The sequence below is a fragment of the Glycine soja genome, chromosome 8 (assembly GCF_004193775.1).
Source record: "Glycine soja cultivar W05 chromosome 8, ASM419377v2, whole genome shotgun sequence".
Lineage (NCBI taxonomy): Eukaryota > Viridiplantae > Streptophyta > Magnoliopsida > Fabales > Fabaceae > Glycine > Glycine soja.
Genome location: NC_041009.1, coordinates 6,744,812 through 6,760,620, shown reverse-complemented (window position 1 = coordinate 6,760,620; position 15,809 = coordinate 6,744,812). Strand labels below are relative to the sequence as shown.

The 15,809-nt window shown below is 33.8% G+C and overlaps 3 protein-coding genes and 1 non-coding gene across 4 annotated transcripts; 3 read left to right on the top strand and 1 right to left on the bottom strand.

The window, feature by feature from the left end:
• The first annotated feature begins 2,311 nt into the window (after window positions 1-2,311).
• On the top strand, window positions 2,312-3,634 carry LOC114423737 (protein UNUSUAL FLORAL ORGANS-like). The gene has a single exon (XM_028390601.1). The coding sequence runs from the start codon at window positions 2,312-2,314 to the stop codon at window positions 3,632-3,634; it is 1,323 nt and encodes a 440-aa protein (XP_028246402.1).
• Window positions 3,635-5,478: 1,844 nt separating this feature from the next.
• LOC114421507 lies at window positions 5,479-10,917 on the top strand. Its single transcript, XM_028387463.1, has 8 exons — window positions 5,479-5,958; window positions 6,307-6,479; window positions 8,271-8,364; window positions 8,498-8,608; window positions 8,713-8,802; window positions 10,073-10,158; window positions 10,317-10,381; window positions 10,515-10,917. The coding sequence occupies exons 1-8, from the start codon at window positions 5,626-5,628 to the stop codon at window positions 10,622-10,624; spliced, it is 1,062 nt and encodes a 353-aa protein (XP_028243264.1). The 5' UTR covers window positions 5,479-5,625; the 3' UTR covers window positions 10,625-10,917.
• A 1,138-nt stretch (window positions 10,918-12,055) lies between these two features.
• On the top strand, window positions 12,056-12,127 carry TRNAG-UCC. Its single transcript has one exon. It is a non-coding gene; the product is annotated as a tRNA-Gly (tRNA).
• A 111-nt stretch (window positions 12,128-12,238) lies between these two features.
• LOC114421506 (UDP-D-xylose:L-fucose alpha-1,3-D-xylosyltransferase MGP4-like) lies at window positions 12,239-15,761 on the bottom strand. Its single transcript, XM_028387462.1, has 4 exons — window positions 15,150-15,761; window positions 14,298-14,459; window positions 13,606-13,821; window positions 12,239-12,833 (listed from the first exon to the last, which is right to left on the bottom strand). Exons 1-4 carry the CDS (start codon window positions 15,630-15,632, stop codon window positions 12,624-12,626), a joined length of 1,071 nt encoding a protein of 356 aa, XP_028243263.1. The 5' UTR covers window positions 15,633-15,761; the 3' UTR covers window positions 12,239-12,623.
• Between the last annotated feature and the right edge of the window lie 48 nt (window positions 15,762-15,809).

The following is a 15,809-nucleotide window of genomic DNA, read 5'->3' as shown; positions in this document are numbered from 1 at the left end:
AAACCCATCAGTTTGGATGGGATTGGACGTATGCATGTATGATCTGACACTAGACTTTGTATCATTCTGATTTTATTCATAATAATCATTCCTGCACCAACTCATATATATCAATACTATAACGGACAAAATTTAATGCAATATAGTATTCTCTGCCAACAAAAATGCAAGCAATTATAGTAATAGCAATTCATTCACTTTTTTTTAAGGCAACAATTCATGCATTTGTGCTCTATGTGTATAATTTTTTTTCTATAATATTCATTTCTTCAAATTTCCATATCTATTATTAAAGCATCAGTTTTTATATTTTGTACTTCTTTAAATTTTAATCATCATATAAAGAATTTATTCAAATATTAATTAGCCTTTGTTTCTATTGAATAGTTGGCATTTACAATTTTATTTTATTAAAATATTGATTCATAATGAACATAAATTTAAATTAGTAAAATTTAATATAAATATTTTAAGGATTTTATAGTCAAATGGGTAAAAAGAATTATGACTATTAATAAATTGATTCAAACCAAAATTAAATGTATGAAATGGAATACATATCTTTGATTTAATTTTTCAAAAGCTATTGCCATTAGTTCATTCCCCTTTTAGCTTTAAAAAAAGTTATCATTAGTTTATTTACAGTATTTCTCAAATTAGTTATTATAAAGTACAATTTTTGGTAATTAGAAATTTATTTTTTCGATGCTAATTTTTGGAAAAAAAAACTCAAACAAATACACTCAAACTTAAAAATAATTTTTCATGATAGAAAATTAAAACAAACCGACTCGTGACTTTTTTAATTAAGATTTTCATGCACTTTTTTCATGCTAGAGTTGTCATCTACATACATATGGACTGTACTTCTCATTGATGGGCTTATTTTGTCCCTTTGTGGGAATAACCTGCGTTTTTGAACATGAGCAACTAGAAAAAAATAGCGCTGTTGAGAGAAATAGGTTTTGGATTTGGATGAATATTGAATAATCAGTTTTTTTTTTTATATATGCTGCCCCCATGTGTTTGTACTAGCAGGGAGTTGCGCTTTCATCAATTGCATCTGTCTCACTTTTCTGCAACTGTGTCCTTCCAACCTCGGCCTTGACAAAACAACACTGAAATGATAGATGCATTCATCGGAATCACTTGCCTTTTATTTCTCTTTCTTTCTCACCCAACAAAAGATGCCAAGAGAGAGATATATATGAACTCATTAATTAATTAATTATCTTTTATTCGACTGAAATTGATCTTAGATAGTGTTTGATTTTTATTTATACATGCTAGTGTTTTGAGTTAATTACATTTGAGTGTATTTGACATTAAAATTTTAAAATTTGATATAGATTTTACACTTTTACATTATATTTTAATTCAAATATTTTATCTTAATTTATTTTTACACATCTCTTTCTTTCATTTAAATCAACCCCAAATAAGATTTGAAATTTAAATATGAAAAATGTCCAATAAATGGAAACCTACAATGTTATCTAAAAGAAGAAAAATATATATTATATATAATAAGGTTTAAAATGTAGTAAGAAGAGAGATTTAAATCAAGAAACGATAGATTAGTAAAATATTTATAATATGCATTTATCATTATTCTTAAATATTAAAAATAAAAAACAATATAATAATTAAAAAATTCTTATTAAAACTAATTAGCCATATTTTTCAGAAAAAAATCATCCACCAAACTAATTAAATTTCAAACTTATAAAAACTTATAAATACTTCAAACTTATGAAATGGTGACTAAAAATAATTAATTTATAAATTAAGAGTTGAATAAGGCCAAAGCCATTTGGATCCTATATATACACTTGTCCCCACTCACCACCAATGCCACAACACAAAGCCCCAATAATTTCTTTCTTCACATGAGAGCCACCACCAACTTACAAAATCTCACGTCCTTTGTTCGATCCATTTCTGATTGTGTTGCATCACACTTCTTCACTTCCAAAACCGTCTTCCCCTTCTCTCCACTCTCCAACACCCCCCACTGAAAATGAGGAACAGAAACAACAACCATCTCAGATGATTGCTATAAGCTACCTGCTTTCCCCCTTAGGTCCTTCTCACACTCTATCTTTCTAAGGAAAAAATTAAGACACTGCAAAAGAAGAAACCATGCATAACCTTTCCTTTATCATTAAAGGCAAGCCTAGCTAGCATATCATATACTACACTACACTTTCCCATTTCCTCCATTTTTCACTTTGTCCCTTGTTTCCACTTAAACTAAGCAAACACAAAAATAACCTTACATATATATATATATATATATATATATATATATATGGAAGGTTTTCACCCTTCTATGACCTCTCCTTTTTCGTACACATTCCCTATCAGTGATGCTGGTACTAGCAATGTTAGTACTACTACCACTGGCACTAGTTACAGCACTTCCACTCCATGGATGAACAGCAGAATATGGAGCAAGCTCCCTCAGAGGCTTCTTGACCGTGTCTTAGCCTTTCTTCCTCCACCGGCATTCTTTCGTGCACGTTGTGTTTGCAAGAGATGGTATGCACTTCTCTTCTCCAACACCTTCCTCGAATTGTACCTCCAAGTCTCACCACACCAACACTGGTTCTTGTTCTTCAAGCACCACAAGACCCGCAAGAGCTACATCTACAAAAACAACAACAACAACAACGGGAGTAGCGATGGTTGTGGACATATTGGTGCGTTTGAAGGGTACCTCTTTGATCCCTATGAGATGTCATGGTACCGCATTTTCTTTGCTTTGGTCCCTTCCGGCTTCTCTCCAGCTTCATCTTCTGCTGGTTTACTTTGCTGGGTTTCTGATGAAGCTGGTCCAAAGACCATGCTTCTGAGCAACCCTTTAATCGGTTCTCTCACTCAGCTACCTCCAACGTTAAGACCTAGACTCTTCCCTTCCATTGGCTTAACCATTAGGCCCACCTGCATAGATGTCACTGTTGCTGGTGATGACATGATATCACCTTATGCAGTTAAGAACCTGACATCTGAAAGCTTTCACATCGATGGAGGAGGGTTTTACTCCCTGTGGGGCACCACCGCTTCTCTTCCAAGGCTCTGCAGTCTCGAATCTGGAAGAATGGTTTATGCTGAAGGGAAACTCTACTGCATGAATTGTAGCCCTTTCAGTATTTTGGCTTATGACATCACATCAAACACTTGGTTCAAAATACAAGCCCCAATGAGGAGGTTTCTGAGGTCTCCAAACCTAGTTGAGTGCAAGGGGAAACTTCTCCTTGTTGCTGCTGTTGAGAAGAGCAAGCTGAACGTGCCCAAGAGTTTGAGGGTTTGGAGTTTGCAGGCTTGTGGGACAATGTGGGTGGAGTCAGAGAGAATGCCTCAGCAACTTTATGTTCAGTTTGCTGAACTGGAAGATGGAAATGGATTTGAATGTGTAGGGCATGGTGAGTTTATTGTGATCATGATTCGTGGAACGGACAAGGCGTTGCTGTTTGATATATGCAGGAAGAGGTGGCAGTGGATTCCACCTTGTCCTTACATTGTACATGATGGATTTGAGTTGCATGGTTTTGCGTATGAGCCTAGGCTTGCCACACCTGTCACTGGCCTTCTTGATCAATTGGCACTTCCCTTCCAGAGTTTTAATGCTTAATTAGATGAGAAAATGATTTATAAGTTTCTCATATGCATGTGATGATTTGAGGATGGTATGGTTATCTATGAGTTAATGCATGTGGCACGCTAGCTTAGGAGTATGAAAATTAAGTGCAGTCCCAGTGATTTGGTTTGTAGATTTTTTAGTATTTTTAATATTAATTAACGTACCACTGCACTAGTTAATTACTTAGCTGTTCTACAACAGTTTTAGCTTTTAAGGTGTAGTTAACTTGAAATCGGTTAAATGCAGTTTGTAGCCTTCTTTTTACTGTTATCAGCTTCCACATGCAGCGGCTATAATGTCTATTGGTACATGTTATTTCCCCCCTCCTAGTAACTCAAAATTACGTTCCCTGGTGAACATTTAATTAGTGATTTATATTATTATATATATACTGATATGAACGTTAAAGATCCCGCTGTTTCCATTCATCTCTCAATGTCATCTAGCTAAGTCAATCTCATGAACTCATTCTTCCGACTTTTTTTTTTTTTTTGCATATATATTAAGAGATAAGCTATTTCTTTTTTTAAGAAATTGTTCCTCAATCGTTTTATATACAGTGACATCAATGCAATAGTACTATTTCTCTCTCTCTCTCCATATATATACTTATTTTTTTCTATATTTTTTTTTTCTGAAAGTATACAAGGGTCCAAGTTTTCGTAATAACTTACACTCTACTTATACTTCATGTAAGGGAATTAAATTAAAAAGTTAGAACATGAGACGTGCGTCGAAGAAAAGAAAAAAAAAAAAAAAAAGAGAGGCAAAATGAGTGAGTGTACGTATTACTCGGACACAATACTTAGGTTCTAGGTTTTGGTAAATTAATGTTGGTTGAAATGAGCCTTTGAGTGTTGAGTGGATTGAAGTTTGAGATCATCGTAGGCGCAAGTTTCTTAGCATGCTCGAGATTTTGTGTGAAATAGATAGGTACTTACAAAAGGCGTTGTTATGGTCAAGTCAATCTTTTTTTTTTTTACCAGAGTGAGATGATATGCATTCACAAAATAAAATAAAATAAGAAGAGAAATATTGATGATATGTATTTAATGGTTACAGGTTACAGTGACATTGGTCCAATGAGGTGGGTTGGATTTTCCGTCATCAGGCCCAAGGCCTCTTTTGAGCAATGACACTTTATTTTAATATATATTTAATACACATAATTTTACATAATAAAATTTTATAATAATTAGTTTTTATATAATAATGCATTTTTTTTTACATATAACACTAAAATTTAAAATTTATATATGTAAAAAAATACATTATTAGAACTAAATTTTTTAATATATATTTAATTTACCTATATAAATTTTTATTAAACCTATAATTTTTATTTAAAATTTATATATATATATATAATATTATTAGATTAAAATTAATTTTTATAAAATTTATTATGTAAATTTATATGTATATTAAAAAATTTAATGTTATATATAATAATGCTAATTATATTTTTAACATAATTGATCTGTTAGCTTAATTGATTAAATAGCATAAGAAAATTCTTATATTTTGATGTATCCGTAGGGTAACTTTTTTCCAAGGTGAGGTGTGATCCAATGTAGATAGGTGTATGTCAAAAATCATATTCTTAATGTTGACTTTGATCAATACTTGGTCTAATTCATGTTTCCGCTAAGGTGGATTACTATACGAATTGGGCTTAAGCCGAATCCATAAATTATCTAAAAGAAAAGGCTGTTACTATTTGCACCTCAAATTTAACTTGCACCCTCTTTCTTCTCTTCTTTTCTAAAGTTTATAATAAAATAATAATAAAGAGGGTGCAAAAGTAATTTTCTGATGCAACCTTGTCAACTAATCAATTAGTTTCACAGAGACGCTCTCTTATCTCCAATCTGCCATTGTGTAATGCGGTGTGTGCATTTCAATTCAATCCATAAAATCCCAAAAACATTGACAGCAAGACCAAGTCAACCACCTCTCCCAGTTGCAGACTTGAGTTCCATATGATGGGAACCGCATGTTTCCCAACTAATAACGTTGTTCTCAAACCTCAAAACTTATCTGGGAATTTCTCTACCCTCTGTGATAACGTTCGGTGTCTGAGGTTCCTCACTCCCAAACCGCCCCACCTGCGATCCTCTCACTCTAACTTGGGAAATAGAGCACAGTTGACATCTTTTTCGATGTCCAAGGCAACCCAATTGAAGGTTTCGCAAGATGCACTCTCATCCACGGAACAATCACTGTCTTCATCTCCTCGGGTAATAGGAGAACATGACTTGCTCATTGTGGGTCCCGGGGTTCTTGGTCGTTTGGTTGCTCAGAAATGGCGTCAGGTATTCCATCTTCATTTTCTTGTGTCGATTAGTTATTGTAAATTGTAATTTTAGCTCATGCTAGTTTTTATTGTGAACATGGTATAAGGACAAATATATGGAATGTTTTTATTTTATTTTATTTTATTTTACTTTTTGTTCACTATATTTACTATGATTTATTGGCATAGTGGTTAGAATTTAAAATGTAGTTCAATCAATATTGTCGTGTATAATAAAATTGTTGAATTTTGTAAATGTAGGGTTATCTTTAATTAGTTCACAATATTCTTTACACTAACAGAGCATGAAAATTATACATTCATTATTCACTAGCTTCTATCTATCTATCTATGTTTATGCAAGCAGGAAATTCCGGGTAGTCAAGTTTATGGTCAGACAGTGAGCACTGATCATCACAATGAGTTGATTCAAATGGGTATTAACCCGTCTAAGAAATGGACAGAGGCTACTCACACATTTCCCAATGTCATTTATTGTGCTCCACCTTCTCGTACCCCAGACTATGCTGGCAATGTCAGGTGAGAATTCTTTGGCGTATGTATGGTAACATGCTAATGAATTGGTTCCGAGAATTGGTTATGCATGAAGTGCTGGTCAGTTAGTTTGGTTATTTCTAGGCTTTTAGTTGGTCAACTTGTGGTGTGCTAATGCATACCTTTGTACTGGATAATGGATCACCAATTGAGGAGTATTCTTCACCCTGAAATCAGTCTTCTAAACTTCTACAAGTTGTTTTTGTGCTGATATTTGATATGGTTTTGATGTTTCCTTATTGGTTGAATATCAACGATAAGATTTAAGCACATCAATCTGTATTTTCAATGCGAATTTTTTAATATGATCATTGTATTATATCTTAAAATTGTTGGATAAGTGACCTCAAAAACTTAAGAAGGCGGGGAGTGAATTAAGTTTCAAAATTTTTCACTAACAAACTATTAATCCCCTTCTAAATGATAGGTTCAGAATGCAGAAAAAGAAACAACAATCAATTTAATAATGTTCTTTAAACATGCAAGATAAAATTGATTGCAATAATATAAATGAGATAAGGGAAGAGAGAAATGCAAACTCGATTTATACTGGTTCAGTCACTTCCCGTGCATACGTCCAGTCCTCAAGCAACCCACTTGAGATTTTTCACTATCTCTGTAAATCCTTTACAGACTTTGAACACATCTTGGGATCCCTCACCCTTGTGTTCAAAGATTCTCCAAGAAACAACCCATCTCTTGATTACAATTGACTTTCTAAGATTAACAGAAAGATTTCTCTCCTTTAGAGTGGATGATACAAATTGAAGTTCCTAGAGAAATTTCTCTCTTATAGAGATGATAATACAATTTGAAGTTCCTGGATAAATTCTCAATAGATTTGCAAGTGTTTGTCCAAGAGTTGTTGAGAGAGCATTTGACAATTAAGTTTTCTTAGAATATCTCTCTTCCTTTTTGAAGTTAGACACACATATTTATAGGTCCTTCGTGCCTTTTCAAAATGGTTTGAAGAGATGTGTCTTTTCAAAAAACTTTTTTTGAAATTCTTCACTCGTAATCGATTACAGGTTTCTGGTAATCGATTACACAGTTACATTTTGAAAGGTCATGTCTTTTCAAAGTGTTTGCTGAAGTGTCGTTGTTGGTAATCAATTACAAATATCTGGTAATCAATTACATGATTCAAAATTCAAATTCAAAACCCTTTTTAAAAGCTATTTTTCAAAATTGTCTTCTAGTAATCGATTACCAGAGCTTTGATCTCTTGGAAACACTTTGTTTTGAGGCAAAAACTTGATCTTGAATTAATCTTGAAACAATGCTTGTTTGTTGAAGCAATCTTGTATTAATATTGAAGCAATGCTTAACCTTTGAATGTTTGTTGAAGTAATCTTGAAAGCAACCTTGTTTGATTATTCTTTGGCATCATCAAAATCATGTTTTCATACATTCACAAAAATCACATGAGTGAACATAGAACACTATTTCATTTATATCATTGTACTACTTCATTTATGAACAAGTTGACTGATTGATTTGGTGTTTACATCAATCTTGTTCAGAGGATGGACAAGGGCATCCAATGTCATATCTACCATTTTGAGTATTTTGCTATATTGTTTACATCATGTTCCTGTAGTAATATTGAATTGATTGGTCAGATCAACTTGGGTTTTCTATAACTGCTCCATAGTTCATATACAAATTACCATGTAGTTAGAGAAAAATGATATTAGCTTAATGAAAGGAAAATTTGTGATGGTGTAGTAGTTGTCTTATGAACTCATGTATTGATGTGGATTGCCAACTAATCAGGCTAGCTGCATTAAGCTGGAATGGTGAAGGTTCTTTCTTATTTACATCAAGCAGTGCTCCATATGATTGTAATGATAATGGACCATGTGATGAGGTGGGTCATACATCCAAATTGTCATATTCTTTTGTTGTTTTCTCTGTTTTGATTTAAATTAAGGAGATAATTCCAGTCTACCCCAAGATACAGATGTTTGTTGATTTATCCTGATGGATATACTTCACTTTAGGATTCTCCGGTTGTGCCTATCGGGAGGAGCCCCGGAGTTGATGTCCTTCTAAAAGCCGAAAATGTGGTACTGGAGTTTGGTGGCTGTGTTCTAAGATTGGCAGGACTATATATATCCTTGGTTGGATGCAAATTATTAGGATCACAAAATATTGTTTTTTACTTGTGATCATTGCCACTATGCTTTTATTTCATAGCAACCTTGACCAATTTTACAAAGCAGATAGAGGTGCACACAATTACTACTTGGAAAAGCGTATTGTTGATAGTCGTCCTGATCACGTCCTGAATCTTATACATTATGAGGTCAGAATGCCATTTCATCTCTAGTTATTTCTGCATTTACTTTCCTTATTTTTCCTATAACTTCTGTTTAATATCATTGAACTATCGAAGTATAACATCGTTCAGCCTTGTTTGCTGACTTCTTCAAGAAATCCATCACAATAGGAAACAGATTATATCCATTTAGTGGTTTACATATATCTAAATCATAAAACAGAACATGACACCTGCAGATTGCTGAATTGGGTGAAACTGAGTGAGAACAAAAGCCAACTATGATGCAGAGAGGCAAACTGAAAGCAGCTTCATGTTTAGATTAGTTTCTTGTGTTTAGAAAAGCTTATGAATATTGAAAAGGGAGCTTTTGGCTTGTTTACGGTCCCTTTTCTAAGCAAAAACAAGCATGGGATTAAAGCGTTATCTAAAATGTAAGCATTGGAAAATAAGCAGCAGTTAGTCAGTTACAGTAAGTCGTATAAACATTTTGGGTTTTTTCTGCGCTACTTTGGCCAAAATTGGGACCTACATCCATTCTCAATCATCTATTGGGATTTTCATTTGTCGAATAATGTTATCTTAATCCACTGTAGCCTCTACATGCTAGGTGTTAAGAATGTTTACCTCAAATCCTCCGAGCTACGATTCACTCACAAAACCCTTAACATCATAATTATAGTGGTTAGATATGGTTGCAACTTAGCGTAATGTTGTCAATGTTTTGTGGCTTAAATTGTCTTAATTTTGCTCTTGAGCTTGATCATCACGTACTTCTAGGAATTTCTAGAAAAAGTCAAAAGTGTTACTTTGACTGCAGGTTTCAGCTCAGTGGACTTATCTCTCAACACAAGCATTCTTATCGAATCTGCTGTAGCTTGTTGAATGTTCTAGTTTTGGTTCATGAACTGTTTTGAGCTTTTTTTATTTGTTTTTAAGTATAAGTGATAGCCTGCTTGGTTTTAAGAAAATGTTAAATATAAAATGCAAGGCTCGATGAAACTAGTAAGCCCTTTTGAAAAATGAAAAATGTTCATAATAATCAGATTGTCTGGGAATCTTCCATAGAAACCTTGGGCTAATATATTCTAGTTGAGGTTGTCCCCTCTGTTTGCTTTGTCAATTTTAATCCTACTTGCCAATTGTTTATGATGTTTGTATTTCATGCTGAGACACATCTTCCTTTTAATAAGCTTTTGATACTTTCTTACTACAATTTTCACTCTTTAATGTATTTAGTAGTGGTGCTTATGATGGGGATAAAATTGGTGCTAATTTTGGCATGCTTCCACACCAGGATGCAGCTTCCCTCTCAGTTGCAATCTTGAAGAAAAAATTCCGTGGGCAGATTTTCTTGGGTTGTGATAATCATCCTTTGTCTAGGTTGGGTGCTTTCTCTTTAACTTGTCAAGTAACATTCTGATTATTCTTGCAGGATATTTCTACCAGTCTATCAGATTGTTGTGATTATATATATATATATATATTCACTTTTTGGTTAAAAGAACAATCTCACATCCACACCGCTGCTGTGTTTTCAGGCAAGAAATGATGGATCTGGTTAATAAAAGTGGGAAATTCAGTAAAAAATTTGACGAGTTTACTGGTGAGTTCTATCATAGTAAAAAAACGTATATGGAAATAATACTATCATTACTTTATCATGTTTACCTACCTGTGTAGTTTATATATTTCCTTTGATTCTGAAAGCTTAATGATTTCTATCTTTGCATTTACAGGAACTGATGGCCCTCTAGGAAAGAGATTAAACAACACAAAAACCTGCCAGGTAGTTGGGTGGAAGCCCAAGTACCCTAGCTTTATTCATTTTCTAGAGAGCAGCATGTGACAGACTCCTGACTTTATCTTTTGTTGTTCAATCTAATTAATTTGGAAACCACAATAGTGACCATGCATAGGTGCCTTAGGGAATTCTTGCTGTACATGGAGAGTTCATACTCACCTGAACTCAGCAGTGTGTACATTTTCCTATTTCTTCATATCTGACATTGTCAATAAGGATGATCAGTTATTGAATTGTCTTAAAACACTGTTCTGATACACTTTCATGTACACACTTACGAGAGACTTCAGTTCTTTTTATAAATAAAATCAATTCTCTTATGAGAGACTTGTACTTCAGTTCTTTTAAAGTGAATGGGCTTTTCAGGATCATTTTTTTTTTTCTGACTCTTCGAATCTTGGATAGTTTTAAACTTATATTATTATTGTTATTAACTTTGAAAATTCGGAAGGAAAAAATGAAAAATTTAAGTTTCAAAGCAAATAAGAAAAAGAAAGGGTGTTTAAAATTTCAGTTTATCTTTTTAAATCTCAATGTGCTTAAAATTACTAGTCAACTGTACCAATAAAAGAGGGAAAATAACATCTTTTTTTTATAAAAAAAAGGAGGGAAACTAACTTAAAGAGTCTCAATTATAGTTGCTTAGGCTGATTGATGAAGTTGGTGGACATTTAAAAACTAAATATCAAAATGAGATTTTTCTGAGACAAAACATAGATATGAAGCTATTTTGACTATTGATCATATCAGATCAGCTTGCCAAGTTGACCAACCAATTCCATGCCATGTCAGCTTTTTAATTACCTTTTTTTAAAAATTGGACTGATAGCCCACATGACCTGCCGTATAGGGCTCGCCAATCTGAGTTTCGATTGAGTCTTTTTTAAAATCAAAGAGATTTTTTAAAATTGTTTAATTTATTACTTTTGTTTATTTTTATATTATTATCTTTCGTTTTTTTTCACTTGAATCTTTTGTAAGATTTCAAAATTTAGAGTATATGTTATGAACTAATTACTTTATGAAGGTAGGCAAATCAATTTATTTTGTTAATCAATCATATCATATTAATGCCTTAAAAAAATCAATCATGTGTGTACTTTAAAATTCAATTTTAACACTTTATTTTTTAAAATTAAATTATTAATTTATTATTTCATTGGCTCTCATGACATTAATTTGGTCCTTCATATATTTGTGTTATGAACTAATTATTCTTCCAAATAATAAAAGATATAAAAATATTCTTTATTTTGACATATAGTTATTTGATAGGATAACTGATTTCATGTTATTTTGACTATTTATTTGATATTTTTAATCTTTAAATGTACAAATGTATGTCAAGTAAATTTTATGACACTGGATAGTGAGTTATAGTACATACATCGTATATTTCATAGATCCATAAATTTGAATTATAGTTAAACGTGATTCACAAACTTCCATTATTTTGAAGTGAGTATTAACATCAAGGCGTTTGTAGTCCAACGGTTAGGATAATTGCCTTCCAAGCAATAGACCCGGGTTCGACTCCCGGCAAACGCAAACTTGTGTTTTCTTTTTTTAATACATACTAATATTGCCCATGATGATATAGATTTCAGATCTCTTTCAGGAAGTACAAGCCAATTACCAATTGGCATTTTCACATGTAGAGGATAAAAAGTAGAATATATTTCATATATATGCCAATTAAATTAAATAATTCTTACAGTGGAAGCATATTCTTTTTCTAAACAATCATACATTATCACTTGTCACGTAACAACCAACTAAAAATATATCCTCCTCTTCCTAGGGCCTTGAAATAAAATCTACATTTTGTAAGCACCTTTTTCCTTCACAAAATTGAAAGCAAAAGACCATTTTTTTTCCAACCCATCATTTAGTCGATGTTGCATGTTGACAGCAACGGTTGTAATCTCTTCAGAAATCAGCCACCAAGCAATTAGGATGAACAAATTGGCAGAGAAAGCATGTTCTTAATCCAAATGCTTGAACCAAAGCTAACGATAAACTAGTGTTTTTCATCTACCAAGGATCATAATCCTCCTAGAGGGGACTCATGTGCATGATCATCCACCAACCAGAGACCATAGTCACGGAACCGCTTTATTTTCTTCTCAAAGCCAACGATATAGTTATTATGAATGATAACATGCATTCCTTTAGTTTCCTTAACCCATGCCTTGTTCTTGAAATATAATCCGCCTGTAGGGAATGCTGCCTGTGGAAGCAGGTACAAATCCACCTGCAATGGAAAAAGTAATCATAAAAAGAACAATATATATGATATATCTGCATTTTAGATGTTTTAAAAATAAAATAAACCCACCAACCCCTTCTTAGTGGCAAATATATCTGATTTAAAACTGGTTATATATCAGACTTGAGATTTCAGAACAAATCTTAGAACCACTGAAGCAGAACATTTAGAAACCAAAATGACATAGATCAGAAGTGCAATGCACAATTTGCATGGCCAGCAAAATTGTGCTTTTACCTTTTAGTACATTTCATTCATAAAAGAATTTTGGACTCTATTATTCAGTGAATTCACACAATCAACACCATTGAGCTCTTGCCCAAAACCATTTTTTTAGTAAAATCAACTAGAACATTTTTTAACCCTCCATCAGACCCCATATTGGAGAAGGAGACCCATGCATACTTATTTGTTTTAGATCTAGGGAATTTTAAACCATTGTCATGAATAGAAAATAGAAGTAATACTTGGATAAGCAATAAGGTACAGACTTGACCGTTGACACCAGTTAAACTGTCAAGTTATGAGGATAGACTTTCCACTTAAGTCTATAATGGCATGCGCTTTGCTAATTTATCAGAATTCAGAAACAAATTACACTAATCAGCCTTGAGCATATAATGGCATGAGTTATGCTTGTTACTTTATCAGAACAAAAGATCATAATTGACTATCCAAACAAGCTCCTCTCATATATCAGTATAATTAGTCTACAAAAGTTATATAGACTGGAAGGAAGCATGAAAATTTAACAAACCTCTTTAGCATTCTTCATTAAAGCCCAGTTAAAAGCAGGCTGATCATTAGATTTCACAGTTTTAGACCAGGGTTGAATCTGAAGTTCCTCAATCCACTTTCTCAAAATTAGCTTTGCTCCATTGGTAGGGCGGAGGAAAATCATGCAACTACAAATGTAAGGACGGCCCTTTTTTCCTGGTGGTGGTAAATCGTGAGAATGGTTCAATGGTTTAATCTGGTCTCACAAAGAAATTAAAAAACAAAGTTAATAATACAAGAAAAAAATGGATTCACACTAAAACTGCAGCATATATTCAGACAGAAGATAAAAAAGAACAAGAGACGATTTACTAGAATCTAGTGGATGCTTCTAAGGATACATCAGCATATCCCTGAATGGATCACAATAGAATCTCCTTTGACATTATTTGAATACATCCATAATTACCTTTCATAGTCTTTAATAGACATGAAAATCTTAAAAGGATCGGACAAGGAAGATATTTATATCATTGAATTTCTAAATATCCATTTTAAGTACTATCGTGGATATCATGATGTTTCACAAAAAGGTTTCCAATATGAATTATATATATATTGCTTGCTTTATCCTAAACAACAAGTTTCCAGCATTGATGTAGCTCCGTGTTATTAGAATATAATAATTGACATAAAGGACAGAAGGAAATGAACTTATAAGAGATCACTTACTGCAGTCATATCATCTGTAAAGTACACATCATGGTTCCCTTGCAGATAAGGAAATGGATCTGCCAACCAAACCATATCAACATCATTGTACATCACACTATATCCAAGCTCCAAAATCTTCAACAGATGGCTTGGCCGCCTTGCAGTAAAGTTGAAGAAACCCTAGACAGTGAAATAAACAAGAATGGATTTTAAAACTCAGCACCACACACGAGAAAGAAATTAAGAGACAGTTCCAATAATCAACACCACGGCAGACAAGAAAATGAAAAGTACCACCAGGGATGACAAATATATGTTTTAAAGACAGTAACAACAATTCAAGTCAACCCACCAGATAAGGAGAACACATTTTTAAGCCACAACGTACATTAATAAAGGGTTTGTTTGTTCGGAAAAACATATTAACACGTTATTTAAGTTCATCTCAAGACATAAGCACTTGTGTACATGTTTAGGAGAGCATATAAAAATAGCTTATGATCAGTTTATTTCAATAAAGCTCCCCATAATAGCTTATACAATTAACTTGATCCAAATTCCAAACATTACGTAAGCAAACACACCCAAAATCAAGTTTTTATTTTTATCGGCAAATGTTAGTTGCAAGTATTGTTAGTTTTTGTTACCAGGGGGATTAGAAGCAGTGAGCTCCTGCCCCTTCCCTTATCTCTTCACCAATAGACCAACCTTATATCTTCATGCATAAGTTAATTTTAGCTTACAGGAGCAGCTCAATTCATCATTTTACCTCTCCTCTAGAATTTGATGGAAACAAGACCTTTAATTAAGCTTGTTGACAGAAATACACCCAAAATCACGGTGTATTTGTATTGAGTTAGAATGCCGAACCTGAGAACCAAACTTGTGGGCAGCTTCGGCGTCGAGGACGGGAGGGATGAGGACGGCGTGGCCAGGCCAAAGCAGATTGACCCTGTCGAGAGAAGCGTAGTCCTCGGCGATGACAAGGACCATGTCTTGGCGCTTCTGCATGGAAATGCTGATGAGCCAGTTGTTGAGGAAGGGCAAGTAGGGTTGGCTCACAATGCAGACGATGACGGAGGAACCGTTTTTGGCGACGAAGGAGAGCGCTTGTTCTAAAGTGTAGTGAGCCCATTTGGAAGTGGGAGTGGGAGTGAAGGGGAAGCCCTGGGGAAAGCCCACCCAGGGGCAGAAGACGCCGAGTATGACTATGAGGGAGATTAGGGCTAGGAGGGTGGTGGGGCCCATGATGGACAGGGATTTCTTCGAATTCGATGATGATGGAGTTGATGCCGGGAATGGATTCGAGAATGGGTTCTGGAGACTGCTTCTCTGGTGCAGAAACGACGACATTTTCTCGATGATTTCAGATCCGATCAGAACAGAACACCCCCTTTCAGTCCCTGACCTCAATTAATCCTGTCGGCACTCCTCATCCCTATTGTGGGAGTTTTTTTTTCTTGTTTCTGTTCCCGAAATTTAAAAAGAAAAAAACATATTAATTTTAAATTCTAATTCAAGTAGATTTAA